Source organism: Mesitornis unicolor, unplaced genomic scaffold (genome assembly GCF_000695765.1).
Source record: "Mesitornis unicolor isolate BGI_N332 unplaced genomic scaffold, ASM69576v1 scaffold4504, whole genome shotgun sequence".
NCBI lineage: Eukaryota > Metazoa > Chordata > Aves > Mesitornithiformes > Mesitornithidae > Mesitornis > Mesitornis unicolor.
In genome coordinates, this window is record NW_010181947.1 from 3,675 (window position 1) to 28,914 (window position 25,240).

At 43.0% G+C, this 25,240-nt stretch overlaps 1 protein-coding gene across 1 annotated transcript in view; it reads right to left on the reverse strand.

Annotated features, from left to right (window-relative positions):
* The window catches only part of LOC104539915 (DENN domain-containing protein 1A-like), a gene marked incomplete at its 3' end in the record, with an annotated part of 39,606 nt that overhangs the window by 3,656 nt on the left and 10,710 nt on the right, over nucleotides 1-25,240 (reverse strand). Inside the window, exons 4-6 of the mRNA XM_010183587.1 lie at nucleotides 3,769-3,838; nucleotides 3,005-3,085; nucleotides 1,000-1,053 (exon numbers count right to left, since the gene is read on the reverse strand). Of these exons, the coding sequence (XP_010181889.1) occupies nucleotides 1,000-1,053; nucleotides 3,005-3,085; nucleotides 3,769-3,838 (205 nt within the window). The remainder of the gene's footprint in view (nucleotides 1-999; nucleotides 1,054-3,004; nucleotides 3,086-3,768; nucleotides 3,839-25,240) is intronic.

The window sequence follows — 25,240 nt, forward strand, 5'->3', positions numbered from 1 at the left end:
GCTGACTCCTACCTTTGAACACAAAGTGAACATCACCGACAGAGCGCAAACACAGCGCTGCTTCCCGAAGCCTTTACTTAGTAGCATGCTATTAAGCTGTTCCATATCAGCTATAGCAGGCATGAGGCAGCTGATCTACTTTTAATCCCTGCTACTGGTTTCTTACCATTACCAGCCCATTTCTCTCTGCCTTCCAATTTACCAGCCTGTAAAATGGAAATAGACTCCTTTCCTTGCTCTCCAGGTGATTTGAGGCTTATCAAACAAAATTTGATAAAAGTTTGAGATTATTAGCATAAAGAGATTAAATAAAATATAACCCCTATAAACAAGTAACTTCATGTCTGGATTAGGACAGAACAGTTTAGGATTGCTAGCTGGTTTAGATTCAGGAACTGACTCTCGAATTACTCCTAATATCATATTTCTACAAAAATAAAGCACCTTAGAGGAAGAAGCACATCTGATAAATTTACTGACAGGACACATGTCAGTATGAAAAGTCTACAATACAGAAAAGCTTTTCTAAAACAGAAAAAAGCACCCCAAATGTTATCTGCTACACAAATCATCCACAAACGAGATTAAATGTCTTGATGATTCCCTTTTCTTTCTTTCTTTCATGCCATAAACTGAGGTATATGGTGCTAAGGCGTTCCACAAAATGTTCAAGAAAGAAAACTGAGATGTCAGGCATCAGAAATTTGGCTAAGAGACATAGCAGGAGCATATTAAAGAGTATTTAAGAGAAGGAAATGCCAGCACTGTCTTCCCACAGACCCATCATCTGGCTAGAAATCCAAGGCATGCTGAAACACACAGCAGACAACTTCAGCAGGCTTAAAAAGTCTCCAGAAAAGTGGCCCATTTACTTCAACATCTAGCAATATTATACAGAACACAATCGATGACTAGGCCAAACAGAGGTACCAATTGTTACCTATTTACTGCAGATGTTAAACAGAAATGGTGAAGTGCACAGTGCTCCAGAGTACTCACATTTTCAGGTATGCTAGGAAGCTCTCTGGTGTCAGGCACAGTAAAGTAAGAGTGCTAAAAAAAGAGCAAATATTGATTATTGCAATATTGTCAAAGGCAATCTAAGCTTTTTGCTTGGTATTAGTAGCAGAAGTAATAGCAGTTGCTCAGTAAGTAAAAATGACAGAACATTTGTTACCAACTACCAGTAGGACTCCTTTGTCATGGATTTCAAAAGCCGGATTCTCAGATCACACAGGCAATATGAAATTAATTAAGACAGAAAGTATCAAATGCTCTTGAAAAGTTACATCGTTTTGCTCTTCAGAGATGCCGACACAGAGCGACTCCCATGATGTATGACATATGCCAAGGAGACTCCAAGGCAGTTGTCCTGATTTTACTGAAGTTCTAGGTCACGTTCACATGCCTTAAAAAAACCGTGGTGGAAGACTACACTAGTGTCACAGTTTCATAATCCGTAACGCTGTTCCATTTTTATAATTGTCTGCATTCCAACAGGCCAGGTTCACTCTGCTTCCCAATCTGCCCATGCACAACTTGCATGACTCTTGGTTAGGGCTTCGGGAAAGGAAAGGAGAGAATGCAACTAAACTGCTTTTGTAAATCAATGTTGCACGCAATTTATATGATTTTGAAGATTTCCACAATTTGTCTTAGGGCTACTTATTAATTACTCGCTGAAGCTTTAAAGGCTTCTTGGCATAGTTCCACAATTGGCACAATTTCCTCGTGTATCTCTCTCAGACATTTCAGTGCTTCACGAACAGTCTATAACCCGAAATAGCAAGTGGGTATAACAGCCACACTGAATATAGACACTAAATCTATAAACACCACTTTTTGCTTTTTGGTATATCACTGGTTTATTTCAGGTTGAAAAGATGCAACGCAAAGATACAGGAATAGTATACGTAACGATATCACATATAGCAACCTCACCCCAACCCCAAAATAGGCTTGTAAACAGACAAAACAGAACGCGTAAAGACACCACAGCTAACAGTCCCTTGACTGCTTTTTTTATATCCTTTCTTGCTTCATCACCCATGAAATGTCTGAGGCAAGGGGGACCAGCAGCATTCCTTGAAACCACTGGTACGAAATAACTGAAATATCCCAACCAAGCACTGCCCTTGGAGCCAGCTAAGCCCCCGCACAGCAACGCCCTCCCAGGAGGTGCAGCCCCAGGGGACCGGGACATTTCTGCTGGTGACCCCACACGGCCCAACAGCCGCTACCTGCAGAGTGACACTGCCCAGGGGTGATGTATGCACTGCTGCTCACCAAAAAGTACTGGAGAGGGAGTAAAGGAACTGAGAGGGAGAAGAGAGCTGTGGCTGCACACAGCACCAGTTCCCATGTGAGCTCTCAGCGATGCAGCAGTGAGCACCGTAAGTATTTCTGCACTACAGCCTGGAACACAAGCTTGTTCTACAAAAATTAATTTGAAGAGAAAAAACTCCAAAAGACTAAACTCAAAATACAATCCCATCAATAGAATCCCACTTTTATTCTTTCAGTGTTCTTTGACTAGTTTTCTCACAAGATATAAAAATGAAATAAATCTCTTTCTGAGTCAGTCTTTTTCTTGAGGGAAGAAAGACCAGAAGGAATCAGAAAGTGTGATACACATTTAATACTCAAATCGCTGCTACAACAGGTACAGGACTGTTTGCTTGCAGTCTTGTCCCCCTTTGCACACTTGCGAGATCTAGGAGTCCCGCAGAAGTGTGGACAATAAATGTCACGTTGCTGCTCTGTGACCTCTCGCAGGTCACCAATGATGTGGTGAGAAATTTCCATGGGGAATACACACAATCTTCCTCCGACCAAAGAGCAGCATTTCAAAGACATCTGAGGTTAAGGAAAGGGAAACAGAGGGCCCCAAATGTGAAAAGGGGAATTTCACAGCTCTGTGCAAAAAGGAGAATTGCTTTTGACATTCCTACTTCGTATTATAATACATAATGAAAATTAAACACATCTCTCCCACTTCACTTACCACTCCAAGATGAACAGAGGTTCCTGGCTCAGGGATGGAAAGCTTATGAAATGTTTCTAGGAGCTCACTCCTTTGGCTGTCCTGAAATAAGAAAAGAAGAAGAAGAAAGGAAAAAAAGAATCCTGAGTAGGCATTGCTGTAAGAAGCTGAACTCCAAGATGGAAGGGCAATGTTTGAGGAACTGGGGGCTTAGAGAACTTGCAAGTGAAAAAAAAAAAAGTGAAAGCAGATTTATACATTAGACTGCGAACTGAAATAGATGTAGTTTCCCCTGGCAGCTGGGGTTTATAACATGGCTTTTTTGAGCATGTATTTCTGCAACCTACTGAGTCACGAACCCATGCACTACACAGTTACTCAGCTCAGAGCAAGCCAGTTCTCACTGCAAGTTCTTTATAACAACTCCCTAGCTTAGGGTAAAGCCAAATGTGTTTAATCCATCTAAAGGAAGATGTGATATTAAGTGATTTTGTACCTCAAATGCCAATGATTCTGTGAAATGCAAAACACAGTTACTACCACAAAATGGTAACGGACTTTATTTTTTCCCAAAAATAATTTAAAAGCGTATTTATTTTTTCAAAGGCACTTGCCAAGCTTTCAACTTGGTTGAATATGAACTGCTGTATTACTGCATCATTCAGATTAATAATTCACATGGTCATCTCTGATATAAGCACTTCTTAAACCAGCTTGTTTGCATCCTCTCTTCCTCATTTGACATTAGGGCAGGGAAAAGAAGGGCTAGTACTTTAGAACAATACCTGTCCTTTTGCTGAATAGTCTGCCAAGACATTGAGCAGCTTATAGAAGACTTCAAACCATGGGAGGTAACTGGAAAAAAGGAAGAAAAAGCATACATTTCACTTGCTAGATCTCAGTAAAAAACACAAGACTGGGGGCCTTAGATGCATCCCACCAACAGCCACGCTGTAAATATCTGCGAGGAAAGGCAGAGGCGGGCAGGGCTGGGAGCCCACCAAACCTCCCCTGCGCAGAACATGCAACCCAATGCCGTCCTTGACCTGTAACATAAATGGACACAGATATTCACGTATGGCGGAGCATTTTTAATTGTAATTCTCTCCCAAAGTACATGTTGACTAACGAGTCTCCTGTACAGCTGCTGAGGGTCCCAGTGAACTGCAGACACAGTTGTTTTGGTTTCGAATCCTGATACAACTGCATTTTTCAAGTTGCATAAGCAGTACCTCAGATTTTAAACCGTTGCCAAATCTTATTCTATCGCTGTATTTAGCCCAGCCCTTAGTGAGGCCAAATAGAAACTTCACCTTCAATCAATTTGCACTTGACTTACAAAAGAAATAAAGAAACAACTTTTTTTAAAAAAAAAGCAGAAAAATGACATCTTTTTCATTTATATTACGTTTCCATTCCACAAAATAAGACAGACAGCTGTTACTTTTCACTACAGTATGCTTCCGTATGATTTTGTAGCCTATATTCATGGCTCAATTCTTTATTTTAATTCCTTTTAAATACCAACAAGGAATTTCCCCTCAGCTGCAGTGAATAGGAAAGCGAGTGAGTGACGCACAAACGGGTTCTTCTTTTAAACACAGATGCTTTCTGGAGCAAATGGATTCAATTTTGATATAGTTAGACAGGATCTGAGGTTTTTATGAAATATGACTCCGTCCTGACAACTCTAAAGAATTGAGTGCCCCGTGGTTCCTAACTGTACGGCTTTCGGTGATAAATGAAGTGAGAAGCTATATATGAGACAGATAAAGCGAATGGCACTCCATCATTAACTTTTGTTTGAAGCCTGCAAATGCTACTGTAAAATGTAAGTAGCTTATCAAAATATACTGATAAGCAACTTAACTTTTCATGTTATATGACAGTATTATCATTGAAATTAATATGCTCTAAGCATCTTTACAAACTGTGTATTAGAATGGAGCAGAAAGACAGACAATTACCACTTTAAACAGCATTTAAGTTTGGCATTCTATTGTAAACAATCAAGAAGGATTAGTCAGAAGATAAGTTTCTTTCTTTCTGTTTAGTTAAATAAACTCCAGCAGAGTTAAAAGCCATTACAAGAGTAACAAGAAATCCTCTCAAAACATATCTGCTAAGTAGAGATTAAGAACCTGGTAAACAAATCCTCACAGGGCATCTATCAAAAGAGCCTGAAAAGAAGAAAACGGGGCTGGCAGAAAGCTCCCTGACAGCGGGAAACCCAAACTTCCTTCAGGACGGCGTATTTAAAAGTTCTGCTTAGTTGCTTGGGGACTTTGCTGGAAAACTACATTTACAAAACCAAAATGAGAATTTTTAAAAATATAATTGTGTTCATAATGCGCACCAGTATAAAGCAATGAACAAAAGCAATTTACCTCAGCTCCCAGCCTGCCAGAGCCGCGCTTGCCCGTGGGCAAGGCCAGAGCGGGATCTTGCACACCCAAAGGACAGGGCCAAGCCCCCAGACCACGGCCGTTCCCTGGGCTGGGCTGGGCTCTGCCTGCTCCCACCCCAACCTCACCTCACCGCAGATCCGGGGGACTTTGCTTTGTTACCGCCACGGCCCAGCCATGACAAATCCGCAGGCTGTGTCCACGGAAGCGCTCCATTCCAAACCCAACTTCCATTCTGGCACACAGCACCCAGGAAATAGCTCATATGACTCTCATAAAAACAGCCCAGGTAAAGTCTTACGGTCACGCAGTGTTAAAACACGAGCACAGCCCCCGTACAACAGGAGGGACGGCACAGCCCTATTTCTGTTGTGTTTGCTCACTCCCTCTTGGCTTCCCCTTTCCTCTTCACCAGTATCGAGTAATGAACTTCATGACTGCCCTTTGTTTAACACTAACTCTTCCTCATTTTAATCCATGTTTTCCAAGAAATGGTTCAGGATCTCAGCATAACGGCTACTTCTCCTTATTTTAAGAATAACTTTCCATTTTGAGGAGAGAAGCTTCACAGTTGTGAAGCAGAGGAAATGAGCCGGTATTTGAAGCAGACTTCAATGCAACGCAATACACGGGATCTGTGCAGCTCTTGCTCAACCTACCACAAGATGATATATAAACTATGTAGGCAATCTCACTTCAATTTTCACCTTCCTCCTTTGTCACTGCAGAATTCAGGATCTCTCTCCTCCTGAAAGCTTTGGAGACATTAGAAAACTAATTTATCCTGTCATTTTCAACACTTTTACTTCATCACTTATTCCATGTGTTCAGTACTCAGTGAAAGAGTTCTGATTTCATTAGACCAAATTATGACCAGCTGAAGTAAAAAAAAAGAAAAATCAAGTAATTAATGAAATATAGTTATCTGAATTTGTTCAGCAGAGATCTAGAATATCTCTGCCAAAAGGAAAAAAGAGAAGATGTGGATTTTTCTTACAAAAAGCAAATCCTCAGGGCAGCCTTTAAACACCCCCTCCAAAGTCAGAGAGGTTGAATTTATAACCAAAAACTTTCTGTACCGCATGCAACTTAAGTAGCACAACTGGTAGCACTACTGAAGATTTATGGCTTATGACTCGCTCATATTTAATTTGTAACCAAACACTTCCCCTTCCTCTTAGCTACCTCAGAACTTCTGATTAACTCTTGTTTGCGCAGGTCAGAGGTTAAGCAAAGGAAGGGAAGCACTCTACAGTGAAATTGCCCAGAGCAACGCGGCATGGGAGCGCGCACCCGCGTGCACACGTCCCCTCCGAGCAGCAGCAAAACAGCCACAGATGGGATCCTGCGAGGGCTGAAGTTCAAAGACTCCAAGCAGCATAAATCACATTACGAGTGAGGAGTAAACACAAATAAAAGGGCGATCTGAAACACTAAGTGGTTTTAATTTTACACCCGTTTTCAGTCTCCTCACGCATCCACGCACATACAGCGACACATTTGCCACCAGTCGTGAGACACAAATCGCGGGCTAATCAAATTGGGCTTCTCCAAGCCGAGAGATGGGCTGAGCACTCTGCTTCTCCCCTCTGAACCTCGGTGCTCAGACAGAGCAGTCTGCGCGCACAGGAAAACGGCTCTGTGTGCTACATAAGTCTGCACTAACTCGGCTGCACAGTGCCTTATTTAGCGACTCGTATGTCATCACCTTTTTAGTGCGCTCCTGGAAAGTACAAAACATCATTAGTTACATGTGTCACGGCAATTAGGGCCAGTCCAAACGTTAAGACAACAGCGCTGCGCTGCAGCCTGTAAACACAAATGTTTCCAAAATGCAGTGTTTAAAGAACAGCGGTGCAAAAACAACCGAGGAGCCAGGCTGAGACAATGGGAGAGAGACAGAAAGAAGCAAATGAGCTCCATAGCAAAGCCCAGGGGTGTCTGTGGAGGTGTCGGTGGCCACGACGGGGTTCACCTCCGCTAGAGACCGTGCTCAGAGGCTGGGGGCCTAGGGGATGGCCAGCACAGCCACACAAGGCACAACGCGGCAGCCGGCACCACTCGCACACGTCCAATCCATGCTTCAAACGTTACGCTGAACAGAAAATGTCATCACCCAATATTAGCTGCTACACAGATGAAAATGCTGTACTGCAGTCAACTTAGCTTTGAGTTTTTCAACATATTAATCCACTTGTGCGCTTTAATCTACGAAAGGAAAAAACTGCTTGATTACAGCAGCACATGAGGCCACGTTTTCTGACCTCCAGAAGGGACTGCGGCCAAACTCGGAGAATATTACGCTAGCCCCTTTGAAATAACGTAACTGCATTTATATGCACACATATATACACACAGACACACACAAACCACGTGGACACACACATACATGTACATGTTGTCATTCAGTGATACTAAGCTGCCAACAGCAATGAAATGAGGCAGAAAAGTGGATTTCCAGGATCCTCCTACTCTCATTAAACACTTAATACAAAAGCTACATAACATGAAGGGCTCATTGATAATAAGTTACAGGACGCCGAGCTGCACAAACGTATGAAAGCTGCTCTTCCAACTCCATCAGAACACAGCAACTGCTTCCAGCAAACACAAAAGCCAAAAAGTATGCACAAAACCAAGTCCACAGCTCTACTACAGTGACTGCCTACACGTAAGGGCATACAACTGATCTAGTCAAATGGACTTGTCCAGCTGTAGGTACGGAAATGCAGCATCTCCAAGAATAGCAAAGGGGAAATCTTAAGCAACTTATCTACACTGGCATCCAGCTTCTGTAGTAAAGATGCCATCCTCAGGAAAACCAGCTGTTTCTATCCAGTTCTGAAGCGTTACTAATGAACAGAGGTTTTGATAATAAATATATTTTCTTTGAAGTGTGAAAATTTCACCATTATAATTTCTTTTGGTATTTTTCAAGCGCTCATTAGAATGAAGAAGAGTCATAGCATGCACCTCTCTAAATCACTGCAGCTATCTCACAAATCCCCCATACTCCCAAGGTCAAGTGTAAAGGGAGGCAAACAGGCAAACACAGCACGGAACCAGGAATTTTCCTTGCTGCTGGAAAAGTAAATCTCCAGTGAAATCAACTTTAAAAGGCAGAGATTTTCCAGTGTTGTTTGTGACAGGCAGCTGTGAAGGAGGAAGCAATCAGGAGATAACCAAAGTGTGCAAGAGCCTTGTGAACGCTGAGCTCACCAAAACCAGCGCCCATGGAGCACTGCAGAATTTGAATGTGTATTGAGAACTCTGGCAGAAAAAATGCTACGTTACAGTGTAGCAGCAGCAAACCCCAGCGGCAGGAGCCACCTTTTAAAATGCTTTATGAGTATTTGCTAATTACCACAGCAACTGTTTATAAAACTAATTGCTAACGTTTTTGCATTTTTCCAGCATTCCGTTTTACTGGTGTGCTGACACCACTAAAAAGCCACGCAAACACTCTGCAAAGGTATGCACAGCACCTTCGGTTTCCTCTGAACCCCACAGAAGGCAAGTACCACCTCGGTTCACTCCATTTCGACAGAGTACAAGACCAACTTCCAGTCCGCACACAGGCAGAACTGCATTCTTGTACATCGATCTCTGTCATTTGAAATCAATGAGACCAAAGAACTGGTCTAACATCAACACATTCAGTGCAGCATCTCCTAACGGACTGAGTTTTAAGCACACAAAAGTTCTATTCCTTCAACTCACACAGAGCAGAAGTGCAATCTTTGACGTGTATTTATTTATAACACGTATTATATATTTTGATAACAGCATAACCAACTGCCATCTCCCTTGCAAAACAGAAGAGTAATTTCCATTTTACAGATGGGCACACTTCTCTGGAGTGACAGGCTTACAAAATCTGTCTGTATTAGCCAGGATTGGAGTCAAGGAGTTCCCGAATCTTGACCTTTTCCTCAGTACAATAATCTGCAGTGGCCCAGAATACTTAATTCTGTCAATAATGAGCTTGCCTCTTATACAAACCATAGCGTGCATCACCACTAACCACTGGAAATACTCCTGATTGGCAAAAGTGTAAGGAAGAGAACATTCAAGGCAAGTGTTTCTTCTGACATTCCGACTTGTGCTCGTACCAATAAACCACACTGGTGTTCCGGTTCACGGGCTCCGAGTAATTCGTTCAAAATAAAGACGTGTGGGTCCTTAGTTGTGGCAGTGAAACCACACAGAGCCCAGCAGGTTCTCCTGTGCCCAGCGCTGGTCTGAGAGAAACACCTTCCCTTGCACGGGCACGCTCAGCCGACGCGAGCGACCTGCAGCAGTTGTACGCGCTCATTCCCTACATCCACCCCAAGCAACATCACTCCTCCAAACTTGAAATCTTTAGGAGAGCAGTGTGCAAGATCGAAATCCTAAGGAAGTCACAGCAAATTGAAAAACGATGGGGTTTATTACTCTTATTACTACTACTGAGTTCAATGTACTGACCCACTGCATGCTCCTGGGGAAGCGGACCACAACACCCCTCAACATACTGACCCACCGCATGCTCCTGGGGAAGCGGACCACAACACCCCTGACCCACGGTTCCCATCAATACCTGCAGGACAATGGCACATCTTGCACCTGGAATTCAGGAGACATCTCTGTGGGTAATCCCACCACCACCACATTTGAAAGAAAACGAGGATGGAAAATATATCCAAAATTACTACACTCTCTTGGAGAGCGGTTATCTTAAGACTTCTTGCATTTAAAGATAACACTCCACGATTTGTACTTAAAACCAACACCGCTTCTTTCCATCCGCCTGCACCCGGTAACTAACGATGTTCCTCCTGGACAGCACTATCCTAATGACAGCAATCATACTCTATTTTAAGGCTCCACGATTTGTACTTAAAACCAACACCACTTCTTTCCATCCGCCTGCACCGGGTAACTAACGATGCTCCTCCTGGACAGCACTATTCCTAATGACAGCAATCATACTCTATTTTAAGTTCGTAATGGTGACTGCAGATTCTGATGATGAACTAAGCCATGCCTGCCCATCACCATGCTCTTCAGTGGTTTTATGCAGACACAATTTTAAATAGCAAGAGCATCGCCATCAAAATACTTTTTCCTTCCCTTCAGTAAAAATGTGAATTTCCCTTTATAATTATTTTTAAATTCCACCTTAATTTTTAACAGCTAAGACTAAGTTAAATTTCTTAACCTTGTATTTTCAAAAATAGTCCCTTTTCCCCTCTCAAGAGAGCCGAGGGGTATCATATGCCTGTTCTTTTCCTCGCAATAATACCCTACTAATTCCCCCCCCCACTTCCTTTTGTTCCCTCACCCAATGTTTCCAGCATTTTTACAAAATGCACTTGAAAGAACCAAGGCATCTCTGGGCTCATCTGGGAATTTCCGTAGGCTAAATTCCCAGTTCAGCCATTTACGTGCTCTAGTGTCTTCCCCTCCACCTTGTGGGACTCAGTACATCATTATTCTCTCTTCTCGACTCAGCCTATTGACACATTCTCACTCTTGTAAGCTTAAACACATACACACATTCCCACAAATCTCCATAGCAACATCTGTGCATGTTGATGAGCTGCAGACTTACCTTGCACAGGAGCAGCCAACAGCCTTTTTTGAACATCAGCTTGGTTTTTTTTTCTTTATTTCAAAGTTTTGTCTCTGCATTAGACCCAAATCCATTGCAGGAGCCTCTGCCACAGTGGAGACATCCCAGTCCTTTCTCGTTCTTGCTCTCACACGATTTCTTTTCTTTCTGCATCTTCTCCAGTTCTGGTCTAACCTTCCCTTTGGCTACTACCCACGAGTGATCTTGCCATGTGTCCGCGAGAGTCAGTTAAAAGTGCTGCAGCTTAAGCGCATGCCTTCTGTACACATTTTGGAAGTATTTAACCCCACAGAATGGGCTCACACAGAACCTGCACATCTCATCTCATGGAGCATCTTAGTACTATCGAATTGTCAACAGAAAGTGCTTATTTTGCTGACTGGCACTGTGCATTAATAATAAAAGTCAATTAAAACATATCCTTTCCTGTTTTTCTGCCCAGCGTGACCCAGTATAAGCAGTCAAGCAAATCCGGCTCTTACAAAGCCTCCCACGTTGCCTAAACACCCCCATTGAACTCCCCGGCTCCCCAAACAGCCCCAGTGATCTCGAAACCTGGCAGCAGCCACTCTCACAAAAGACAGCTCAAAGGAGCTGGATATTCCCCTTTACCAACACCAGGCCAGAAAACTGCAACAGAGAGATTCACGATGTAACAATTCCACATTTTCAGTAGGCTCAGAAGCCCAGGGCAGCTCGAGATAACCATGCAAGGGCCTTTTGTGAGGGCACTAACATCGAATTGGGACATGACAATGCAACGTGGGCCGAGTCTGAAAAAGCTGTCCCTCTTCCTTGGCTTCTTTGTGGTCACTCGAAAACCCTGGCAGGGGGAAGAGTCCAGTGCAGATGCAGTTGTGGAACTGATGGAAATAAAATGATTCAAGAGAACTTCAGCGTGCAGCACCATGCAGCACCCAGCAGCCCGGCACAGTCATCTCCTGCTGCTCGTAGGGAAGGAAGAAAACAACAGAGATTTACAGTCTGAGAAAGAAACAGCTTTTCCATGAAAACCATGTCTCGATCTTTCACTGAAAAACATTTTATACAGGAGGAATCTGTGTTTTAAGAACCCAAAGCATTACAATTCAAACCAGAAAACAGGAATACCACACCTTTTGGCTGATAGATCCGTGCAGAACATCCTATATTCTGTACGAAGATACTGCACATTCTCAGACACACAAACACAAGCATAATTTAGAATTTTAAAACCCTTCAGTAGTCTTTTTCTTGGGAATTACCTAGAACTGCAAAATTTAAGACAGTTTACTGACCTTTATGATAGGGTATTTTGTGTTTAATTTAGTTCAGAAGTACTCTTAAAGTCTGGTCTGTTGCTTGGGACTTTCTGTTTTCCCCCGGTAGATCAGCTCTTTTTAAAAATCAAAGATTTTTAACTTCTAACACACAAGTTATCCATGCCATTGGGAAAACTTGCCAAATGATATTTCTCCAGTCAGTCCACACGGAGAAAAGAGAAAGGAATTAATCTGAAAGACAGAACCGAGGGCCTGCTGAAACAAAACGCAAAACGCTCAGTAGATTTTGGAGAGCACAGACATCCCCAAAGACCGGGGCCCAGGGACAGCAGAAGAGAAGAGCTGTGCGATGTGATCAGCACCACAGCACTGTGAGCCCCACCACACAAACCTCCGGTGGAGCAGGGAGCTGCAGCTCTTGTGGCACCCAGCTATCGTAAGCATTTCTGACCAGGGACACCTCCCTTCCCACATTTAGCACACACGGATGATTAACTTCAGAAGATCAAGTGCATTAACTTAAAAAATAATCCATGTTTTTAGTAGATGTATAATTCAATGGGAAGCCCCATAAACTCCCCCAAACCACAATCATTAGGTCTTTCTTTCCTTCTCAGAGGAGAAAGTTGTACATCTTGGGGTTTTTTTTAGTTTAAGATGAACAAAGAAACTTCTTAAGCATGTTTGAGAGCAAAGGACTGAAACAGTGACACGAAATAAAAGCACATAAAGAAAAACCTTTGTTTGCATTTACAAGGCAAACGCTGACAATTACACCTTTATACTTTTATTAAAACCACAGGCAGAAGATACCCCATAAAGCACACTTGGTGAGAAGATGGGTATACTTAAGTGCTTGACAGTTCATAATAAGATTTATGAAGTGCCACAAGACAGCCTTGGAGTTAAAAAGACAACAATTACGTCCCACCTAACGTCAACGGGAATGCACTGAACAATGTTTGCATTCGGCCTGGGTAAAACGCTCCAATTGACAAAGAAGAGGAGGGCAGAGAGCAGCCTTAAACTAAGAAAAGTTGCAGACGATTCTGGCACTAAAATTCCCAGACTTAACGAAAAAAAAAGGAAGTTAGGAAGCAGTGAGCAGTTTGGCACACGAGGATTCGTTTCACAGACGCAGGATGCATGAGACAGCACGAGAGCCTGCAGATCCCCGCTGCAGCGACAGCGCAGAGCCCGCACTGCACGGGCTAGGCCTGCCAAGGAAACCTCTTCCCAAAGCACCCCTGAAAGCGCACATGAAAGTGCTGGGAGAGAGAACTCGGGATGTGGCAGACAAGCAGGGATCCCACTAGGCTCGAGACATCTGGCATCAGTTGAAACCCATCACTTCTCATTTGGGGATCAAAGACTGCTGGTAAGTCTATCACAGGTTGAAATAGTAGATCCTGAGCAGCCTTTTCATCCCAATGCAAATTAACCCTTTTTCCTTGACCAGAGCAACAGCTCCTTTTCATTACAGGCTCCAGTCACGTGTGCTTGCTGAGCTATGCCCTCTAGTACTAAGTTTCAGCTGAAATTTCAGTAGAGTTCCAAACTTTTTATTATAAATCCAGTGTTCCCTATCAGCAAAAAGCACAGTGTGCTCAGCACACAGCTGTAGGGAGCTCCGAAAGCCATGGGACTTTGACATAGTTTGTATCACAGTCTGTAATGCCAATGTATTCCTGAAGAGAAGAAAAATTGTACAGACCAATTCAAGAGCGATGCTGGAAGACTTTAGCTCAGCTACTAAAGAAATTCACCACAAAGGTGAAGCTGAGCATCAGGGGTGTTCTCTACAACCCCTGTCCCTTCCAGGACCTTTTATTCTCTAAGCAGAGTATTTTTTCTACCCGTATGTTTTGGATTAATCATTAACCATCAACCTATGTCAAAAGCTAAGGAAAAAAAAAAAGCCAAGAATTCTGGGTTAAGAAACTCCAAGCGTAACAAAACGTATCACTCAAAAGCCACCCACACCAGAGCTGTAAGAGGTTCAGAGTGTAAATGGCTCCCAATGGGCCAACACAGTCCATGTCTACAGCGACCAAGGGACCAACCTCGTGTGAGACCAATGCCCCTCTCTGAGAAAGAGCAACTCGCTGGGACGTGAACTTCAGTTTAGAGGAGAATAATCTGAACTGTCAGGCCAACGTTTAGGGAAGGGAAGTATCAGTTAGCTAAATCATAGGAGGATGGGCAAAGTTTTCACTGGCTACTTACCATGTCACAAGAGAGAGAAAATGAACTGCCTTCTGAAGCACAGAAAAGAATACCTACTTCATAAAAGCATGCCATGTAGTAAATATCTCAGTCTCATCGATCAGCGCCATGAGCTGATGCAGAACAAGCTTGGAAATTCATATCAATAAATGCAAGCAAAGTTTCAGTAAGAGGCAAAGACTTTAGGATCAAGATGGCAAACATCCCGTTTCTGAATACACCGGGGTGATGCCTACTGAGAAAAAATTACGAGGTCAGATTGGTTTCTCTTGTTTTCTTTATCAGACAGCATTGCATCATTCCAAGGCCAAAGCAGCAAGGCTGGATAACGCAGCTTCAGACCAACTTAGGTTGGTTCATAAGACGCTGTTCTCAGATACTATGTTGATTCTTTGCATTTTTGGTACTTTAGCTACATTGCGGTAGGGAATGTGAATATTTCAGTAACAAAGAGAGAGAAGAAATAAATGATAGGTAACACTTCTGCTTCCTACTTGGCAAGAAACAAACCTTAAACAAACAGGAAGGTCTTTTATAGCTCCCTTGCACATGGAAGGAACTTCATTACTGTGAAGCACTCACCTCCTAATAATAAGCAACGTTTGGACCTCAAGTCAGTTGGTAGCAAATCATAAAAGTTACACTCATACCCATCACAGCTGAAAGAGCCAAGCGGGAAATTCATTATTATTTCAGTGCTGTAGCGGTACTCGGGATTCATAATTTGGGAAGGCAAGAACCCGAGCCAGTCACGTAAGACTCGCTTTACTCACAGCAAATAAGCGTTTGTAATGTAAGAGGCGAAGGCAGTCCTCGAACTGAAGACTAGAAAGATCAAGTCAGAGAGTCTGATATTTGACTGCAGGTTGTCTAGGAATAGAGTGTACAATGTTTTAGGATTCACAACAAACATTTAGATGTAGAAATAAGCAAATGATATCATAGTACTTGACTCTTCACCTACAGAAACACCACTGATGAACCCGAGCAACACACTGCCTGAAAACGTGACTCATAAATTAACAGAAAAGCTTCTCTGGCCCTTTACCTGGCCAGAGGGCACAATTTTCATTCATGAGACTTCTTCTCCAACAATCAGTTTAAGCAAATGATTAAAATAGGAGATTGCCCACAATCATTTTATTCTTTGAATGCTCAGGCTGGTGCACAAACAGTAATTTATTCTAAACCACACTGGGGTAAGTTACTGTTCAGTAAATAACACTTGTGTTGTACAGTCTGGAGGAAGATCTGTTGCTTATCAAGCATGCTGATAACTGCCGGGGTTACCAACCAAGGCTTTTACTTCAGATCCATGCACAATCCAGGTATCACCGCCTCTCCAAAGCCACATAGCGCCTTTCTGCTGTTATTACAGCATGCCTGAATCACGCTTTCTATTGAAACAATATGCAGAAGCCAACCCATGCAGCTTTTCTCAGCAGCTGCACCTCCCCGAACAGCTCCTGCCTCTCCAATTACCACCGCATCACCCGAGGGCTGCTGCCACGTCCTGGTCTGGGCAGGAGGAAGCTGCAGTGTAATCGCATGGGGAAACACTGCACGCATCTGTCAGCACGCGCAGGACGGGCCCATCCTGACAGATGCCGCTTGTAACGGCCTCTGCAGACAGCAGCCCAGAAGTGATCCAGCTGGGGAGAGGAGATGTCTCCATCTCACACTTTAACCACTTCCTCCTGACTTTCTTGATGCTGGAGAGCCAGATTTTCCCCAGGGCGATGCGCCAATTCGTTTTGTATTAGCACGAAGATGGAAGTTTCCAAGCCAGTCAGCCAGGGCCAAAGGTAATAAAAAGTGACATTATTTAATTACTTCTGTTACAGTTGTTCAGCAAGTAAAGAACGTGTGACTTGAAGCCTTAATTAATTAAGTAAAATTGGTTTCTAGTCAGCGGGCAAGACCAGTGAAAGAAGCTGGACTCAAATGTGGCGCTCCTTGCTTTACCCAATTCCACCAGCAGCACTACATTACTATTGCTGACACTTGACATTTTTTGTTGTGATCCTTCTCACTGATATTTTATGAAAGTGTTCTGACTTGCAGTCAAGATTAAAGCTTTGGCAAAATCTGCAATAAACTTCCTTGGACGTACCTTTGCTATTCTTTAAATTCACTAAAAGTCAGTTAAATGAGCATTGCCCTGGATCGCTAATGTAGAGGGAGGAGGAGAAAGAAGGGGGTTTTCATTTGTTTTAAGGGATCCTGGATCTCTGAGAAGGAAAGCACTGAGAAAGATCAAATAGTCAGAAGTCATAACTATATACTATGCACATACTTTATATTGTGTATTTATGCTCCACATCTTCACAAGTTCTGTCAAGAAACTCCAACCATGGAAGATAACCTCAATAAACTTGAGGTCAGAACTCCACGTTACCTAGAGGCACATCAAAACAGCTCCACCACCAAAACAGCAAGACAACAGCACAGAACCAAGACTTTCACTACACCAACATCATAACTTTTGCTCCAAGAAGGAATGTTCAGAATGAATGGCACTTATCACTGCTGTAAATTACAGAATCACAGAATATCAGGAGCTGGAAGGGACCTCGAAAGCTCATCCAGTCCAACCCCTGCCAGAGCAGGATCACCAGACCAGATCACACAGGAACACGGCCAGGCGGGTTTTGAATGTCTGCAGAGAAGGAGACTCCACAACCTCTCTGGGCAGCCTGGGCCATGCTCTGGAACCCTCACAGTAAAAAAGCTTTTCCTTATGCTCACATGGAACCTCCTATGCTCCAGCTTGCTCCCATTGCCCCTTGTCCTGGCATTGGACGTCACAGAGAAGAGCCTGGCTCCTTCCTCGTGACACTCACCCTTTACAAATTTATAAATATTAATGAGGTCTCCCCTCAGTCTCCTCTGCTCCAGGCTAAAGAGCCCCAGCTCCCTCAGCTGCTCCTCATAAGGGAGATGCTCCACTCCCTCCATCATCTTTGTGGCCCTGCTGGACTCTTTCAAGCAGTTCCTGTCCTTCTTGAACTGAGGGGCCCAGAACTGCACACAATATTGCAGATGTGGCCTGAGCAGGGCAGAGCAGAGGGGCAGGAGAACCTCTCTGCCCTACAACCACCCCTTCTGATACACCCCAGGATGTCATTGGCCTTCTTGGCTCAAGGGCACATTGCTGGCTCATGGTCATCCTGCTGTCCACCAACACCCCCAGGTCCATTTCCACTGTGCTGCTCCCCAACAGGTCAGCCTTACAGTTGCTCATGAAAAGAACCTGAATATCCAAGGATGAAATGATAATATAAAACATTATTCTGGTGTATGTTTATTTTTCTATTTATTTTTGGTACTGGTCAAAGCCAGTGGATGTTATAATACTTAGGTAAAAATTACCTAAATTCTGCCAGGTAAAAATTACCTGATTCAGTTCAATCAGTTGACAGTTCCAACCTAGGACTATTACAGACAGCAACAACCACCTGAAATCTCATCTCTGGTCTTACACAAGAGGATTTCTTCTTTAAGGATTATTTTTCTTTAAAGACAGACACTTTAAAGACCCAGAGGGCTACAAGAGTTTAGGATAACTGTAACGGGAATTCTGCCTTGACCAGAATTAGAGGAGTTGACAAATAGCCCAGATCTGGAAACAGCTCATTCTGGGAAGCACCAATCCACACCTGCAGATCCAAGAGCCTGGGCCACATCACCTCCTTATTCATGTCATTAGGGTTCAAGCTCCCCAGATCTGCTGCTGCAGGCCTTACAGCACTCCCAGGGTCACGCTCCTCTCCCTGTCCTCCCTGGCTCCGTGCTACAGCCCCTTGTCCTCACACAGCCCCTGGCACCAGGGTGTGATTGAGCCCCAGTACCTGTGAGGAAGCCTGTGCTGGGAGAGCTTCACCTCCTGCTCAGGACCAATAGAGAGCAAGAGGTAGCAAGAAGGGAAACCCAGCATGAGTTTAACTGAAACACACACTTCTCTATTACATCATGGTGAACTTGAGAACCACAATGCTTTTAACTACCACCACTGCTGCAACTGTGCTTTAGAACACCCCTCCTTGGGCTACGCAGCAGCAGCGATCCCTCAGTGCAGGTTCTAGAGTGGGGCTTGGACGCATTTTACTATTACACTCCTCATAATTCAGACTCTGTTTTGTGTCTGTCTTTATAGGTCATTGTTGGCCAGATGGAAAATATTCAGGAAAAAGGACTGCAGCTAAATCAATCGGCCGTCGACTGCTGCCAAAGGCCCCAGGGTAACCAGCAGCAGCTTTGCAGGCAGGCTCTGCTCCGTTCCAATGCGCGATCTGGCACAGCCTCTGCCCCGCCGAGCGGCAGGAGGGCACGGGGCCAGCGCAGGGCGGCTACTGTGCCAACCAGACTGTGTAGGCCTTGCTGCTCCAACGCTCCCGCAGAAAGGGGGAGTTGATGGGACACTTCTGTCAACAACTCCCGGTACTTTCTGGCTGCTACTAACTTCAAAAATGGTATAACTTTATCTTGCTGCAACATTAATGCAGCCCAGGACACAATTTTGTGTATACAATTTTGTGTAATTTCGTGACCAAATTCAACGTGTGGAGAAATAAACACCAGGGCTAAGGGGTAACACTTAAACTTTCAACTAAGAATAACGATGCACATACACACATACACAGTGAAAATCAAAAATCAATCTTTTCTCCAATGCCAAGCAGTGCCCAGGAACAATTAATAAATGGCTGACCAAGAGCCAAATAAAGTATTCACATTAATATTAATATTCTTTGCCATTTCTTATTTACAAGTAAGAAGGGACTTAAGTTTGGTAATTGAAAATTTTACTTTTAATGCTTATTTCTAATCCAGATACTTCCCAAGAGTATTCCCACTCCATCCATAAGGCACGGATGACCAGTGAACGGAAAACAAGGATGAAGGTGTGCATGACAAGGCAGAATAAAAGCCAAGAACCTCAATTCATTTAGAAGCAGTGTAACTGGTGTCCTTCCATCACCTGCAAAGACATTTCTCTCTTTTAGAGCATTTCTCACTACAGAAAAAGTTCAGAACTTGTAGCATTTTCTGTCATTTCTAAATCATTTTCCTATTGCATTTTGTATTCAAATTTTAATTCATTGAAATTATGACCAGATAACACAGCACAAACCGATAATATGCTGGAAATGTACCTAGAAGTGAAACAAGAAGGGCAAAAAAGACTGGAAAAAGAAAAGAAGTACCTTTCATGATGGATTTGTTTTGCTACTATGAAGAACGATACAACCTAATTTAACATAGTGAGTATACCGTAGTGCGTTTAACCCTGGAAATGTGAAGCCTTCCCCAGCCCTGTCCAGTCCTGCCGAGCCATCCGTGGCTGCGCCTGTGCTTATGGGGTGCACGGATTAGCAAGGTTCAACAAAAATATTTAAATCAATTCAACCATGCTTTAAAACTTGGAGCTGCGCTAGCAAAGCCTTTAACAGACCTACTGACACCACAGCGAGAACTCCAAAGCCTTTCACTCAGTGTCATTTAATATATTCCCTATTGACTTGTTATTTATCAACTACATCTAGTTGAAAATAAGAATTCATTATTTATGAGGTCAGAGAAATCGATTCCTTTCAGCGTGGATTTTAAAACATCAAAATGCTTTCCTATTGCTACCACTGTGATGTTGCACACAATTTCAAAGGAAAAAACCCCACAATTGCAAGGAAACACCGAACACACCTTTCACAAATACTATTAACCACATCAACAGGAGGACCAAGAAAAACTGGGAATAAACTTCAACAGAAGCTTATTAATGATGGGACAGAAAAAATGCATTATGCATTATGCATGCTCTTAATTTTAAGACCATTTTAGTAAGTGTATTTTACACAGTGTTGCAGAGAACATAGTTTCAGAAAGCTGATCTGACTCGCGAGATGCTTCAAGATTTATTTCAAGACACTTGAGCAAGAGAAGATACTAAGACAACTTCACAGGCTTTCTGAAATAAGTTTCTAGAGTCTAAAAAAGTTTAATGGCAGAGATGAAAATAGCAGGCAACAAATGAGCAGATGTAATACAAAACTGTATTCCTCTTTTCCTGGAAGAGTCCTTCTAAATAGCTCATCTCTATCTTGCAAAACTTGTGAGGACAATCAAAAAAGCCACAGGAAGTTTGAAAAACTATCCCGGACACAGTGTATCAGAAAGGAGAAACACAAGGCAGATAGCTACATTTAATTGATGTCAAGCTCTCTTTTCACTAGGTTCATCACTTTTCCATATATATTCTGACAAGTAACTGAAAATAAAAGCCAGTGACTGTTTAAGCAAATCAGCAGGGGTAAAAACCCTCAACTTGTAAGATGTAAACTGTTTTATAAACATGTCAAGTTAAAGCCAAACGCCTGCAACAGGAGACCCCTTCCAGCCCCGCGTCCACGTTCACGGCGTTCTCACATTTTCTGAGCCACTTTAGCTCAATTTCTTGTCACACAGGAGAGGAAGCTGAACTGCTTGGCCACAGTTACAGTCTGTAAGGAACCAGGATTTCAGACTCGCCTGCCCTCTCTTTTCTCTGTAAGGTCCATCCCAGGGAACTGAGAAGTGTCTGCATCTTCAGCTCTAACATCCAACGCGTGTGCTGAATCCACTGCTAAAAAAGCTAAAGTCCTATGAAGGCGGCAGACAGACGCTCAACAACAGCATTTTTGTTAGACACAATTCTGTTCTACTCCCGAATCAGAGAGATCTAGCTCCTCATGATTTATCTATGTATTTTTCTGGCCTTCGCCAAGGTCTAACAGAACCAGTTTGCTATTTTCTTTCATCCCTGAAGTGTTTTAAGCAGCACAGGGATTCCAGGGTTGAAAACACCACCAGGACCAGGCAGACTGACCAAAAAGTGTTCCACATCATTGCCAGCCACTGCCAAACTTCTTTTTGGGAGGCTGGAATTATCACGTATATGGACGCAAAACACTGATTTTGCTTATTTTGCACGCAGACAGGTAGAGAGGGCTTTTCTTAAGTAAAGTAAATTTAAATAAACAAATAAAAGCTGGCTTTACTACTTTCTTACCAGGCACAACATAGACTTTCTATTATTTTACTTTTATGTATGCAAAGAAAAAACCCAAAGCGTGAAGACACTGTAAATCAGGTGATAATTTTTAGTTAACAAGAAGAATTCTAAGGCTCAGCCTTCCCATGTATCAGACCACTACTAAACACATTAAATTATTTGTCATTAATGGGATAGTCTGTATATCCCACAGAAGAAAATTCCTATTTAGCACTCGTACAAAGCATAAATGACAAATCTGCACTTCTTTTAATGTTCCAAACTTTCATCCAGATAAAGTGAGAATGTGACATCCTTCCTTCTTCATCTGCAAACAGCTACGGAACATTTAGAACAACACCACCACCAAAATCAATCTAATTTCCGTAGGTTATTAAAGGATTTCTATAGGCTCAAGCTGTTATTGAGCTGAACTACTCCAACCTGGCTCACTGACATGAACAAAACGCTCTGGTATATGCAGAAAGGAGTGAAGTCAGCTCTGGAGGAGCGGGTGGAATCCAGTGAAACCCAAAATATTTCAGTTCAGGAGGAAGCCCAGCTCTGAGGCTACAAAAGCAGCACAAGAAGTCAAAGAGGATGATGAAGATGAAGAAGAGGCGAGAAGCTCACACCTCCAATGGGTGGCTACAAGGGAATGCAGCTCCCAGTGTCTTCCACCCCACTCCCTCCTCTCCAGCCATGGCTGGGAACGGCTACGCTGCCTTGGAGAGATGGCGGGAGCACCTCGGCACCTGCTGTTCTCTTCTTCAAAACAACCAAACACAGAAGATACTCCAAAAGATGTATGAGCCTCATATAGTGTGCACTTTCCCAAAACCAAGTCTTGAAGAAATACCCGCATCAAAACTGTAATTAATATTCGGGTGTTTTACAGTGCAGGCTGCCCAAGGGTACTGGCTGGGTGGGCCTATCCCCCCAGCGCAGACAGCCCACGTTTCCCTGTACACCACTTACACCGGCCCGCTGCAGGCTTCTTCAGGAACACCACATGCTTATCCACACTTTTTTTAGTTCAAAATTAATCAAAACTTCTCTTCTCCTTCCCACATCCCATTTTGTGCCCATTCTTATCACATAGCAGCAACATAACTTAGGGATGCCATCGTACATCTTAATTCGAAAGTCCACTTTAAGCCAGGTAAGCCTTCATGCAGGCCAAATAATGAATCCCACCACAGAACCAGATGAAGAAGACACATAAAACCCATTCAGGGGAAAAACCCGTAAAAAATTGAGTGCACAAGAAGGACGTTTTGCAAATTGAACCCTTTTATAGTGGGATAATCAGATTTTTAACTACTATACAGCCATATTATTAAAAAAAAAAGTCAAAATTGTTAAATCAAAATGTGGTGGTGTTTTTTTTCATTCCTCCCTCAAGTGTAAATATTTTTCTGTGGCTTTTGGCCAAACCAGTGAAAGGGGAAAATTCTAGAAGACAACAGGACAATCATTTTCAAACAAAACCCCCGCCTCCCATAAATATTCCATTTTCTCCCCGAAAATTACTGAAATCTTTGTGGAACCAAAAAGCAGCGCGCAGCGTTTGGGATTTTTCTCTTTACGTGAGAAGGTATCACAACAGACGTGTGTTACATTGCGGAGGCGCACACACAAACAGAGCTATAGAGGCCCTTAATGCTGTTTGTCCCCTCTGCATCAGTGCCCTGCCAGTTGGCAAGCCCGAGCCAGGAAGCTGTCAATTCCAATCAAGTTTAGGTGAAGCAGGCCCATTAAAGAAGTCTTGCTGGTTAAGGGGCGTCTGCTGTTTCCAAAGCATGGGAAAAGAGGGGAGGAAAAAAAAAAGAAAAAAAAAGGGGGGGAAAAAAAAGGGCTCTGCTTTCCTTAGATTCGAGCTGGCAACTTTCACTGCCTGAAGTTTTCAAGGAGCCATGAATGAGCCGAACAAAGGCAGTCTGTGGCCAGTTTCTGGCTGAAATCCATGTCAACAGCTCCGAAGGGCACAGGTCACACTAACTAACATTTATTCCCAGCAGACCCTGCTCTAAACACAAGCTGTAAGTACTACAAATTTGGAATTTTTCTGTAATCCCTTGAGATATTCCTGATCCTTCCACATGTTTCTGCTCAATTAAAAACAATTCTCACTTTGCACCACAAGAGAGGCCCCTGCTCAGAAATCTTATTCTGTCCTAAGACTAAATGGACAAAGACCGCAATCAAAGGAAGGAAAGGGGGGGAGGAGAGGAACTCACAACAAATCACACCAAAAACCTCAAATAACTCCATACAGAATCACATTCAGTTAGTTACATTTTCTGCCATCTGTCACAAACTATTATAGATTCATTTCTTTTTATCTTAGAAAAAGAGTGCTGCAGAGCTTAGCTATTTTGGCCAAGAGGGATTTCCACACAAATGTTTCTGCATTTTGCTTCAGAAGAATGATTTTCATTTTGGGTACAAAAGCTGAATGCCCACTGAAAACTTCAAATTAAGTAAAACTGAAATCAGAGTGGCACATGGTTGTAACACCTCAAATCAGTAACTTTGCCCAATAAGTTTGTGAACCAGAGCAAAACTACGAAAAGGTGGATTTTTTTTTTGCCTTTTTTTTCTTTACTTTAACAGAACTTGGAGCGAGACAAAAGTTTTGACTTACATTATTACTGCTCCTTCAAGCAGTTTGAAATAGGTGCTATAGCTCCTATAGCTCTGTTTAAGAGATAAAGTAGAAATTCTACTAGTTAGTAATAAAAAAGTAAAAGGCAAGGTACCTCTTACACGGTTACGGGAATAAGAGTGCTTGGCCACCAAGTCTAATTACTTCAATTAAGGATGCACAAATCCCAGGGCCGTCAGGGCAGCATAGCCTGTCCAGCGCCACACACCTCTCAGTCCCCATTGCCTCATCCCTGCGCCAGGGACACAGCCTTGTCCCGGGGAGTTTTCACTCTCATTGCTGCACCCCTTTTGGATGGGAAGGGAAAAGTCAGCACATAGGCAGCTTTGAGGGATCAGCGAGTGAGTCTGGTCTGGCAGCATTTACCCAGCACCTCCCAAAGCTGTTCTTATAATATCTGGAAAAAAGAAATTTTGCAAATTAAATACAGCACTAAATTGACCAACATCACATTTGTGGAGAACCGTCAGTTAACAAGGCAACACATTTATCTGCATGGATGGACCCTGACTTCTGGTCACCGTAGCTTCCTCAAGTTTGGCTTTATTGAAATGGAGACCTGTAAGGGACATTCTGTCCAGCTTGGTCACTTAAGAACTGGTAAATCAGGATTAGCCAAAAAGGCAGGTGGAGCTGAGCCACTGCACACCATTGTACAAAACACAATCAACAAATGGGCTTCTTCTGAATTCAGTACAGCCAGAGCTGCTTGAAAACTGAAAAGATGAACAAGCTAGTGAGGAGAAATAGCATTAAAACAAGAAGAAAAATAAATATAACAGCCTCAGCAGTCAACATTCTTGAGAATAAGCAAGCATCTATATGCATTATGAAGAGACAGAAGCAGAAAGATAAATGTATACTGTTAATTTATTTCTTATCACCAAGTTCACCTCAGTAGATCACTGTGTTCACAACATCTTTCAGTATAGGGCAATTAGCAGGAAACAGCAACCAAGAACAAGTTCTGGCCCTCTCTGACACCTTCCTGACTCTGCTGCCCTAACAAAAGTGCAACACCTCCCTACAGCATGGACCACTTGGAAAAGATG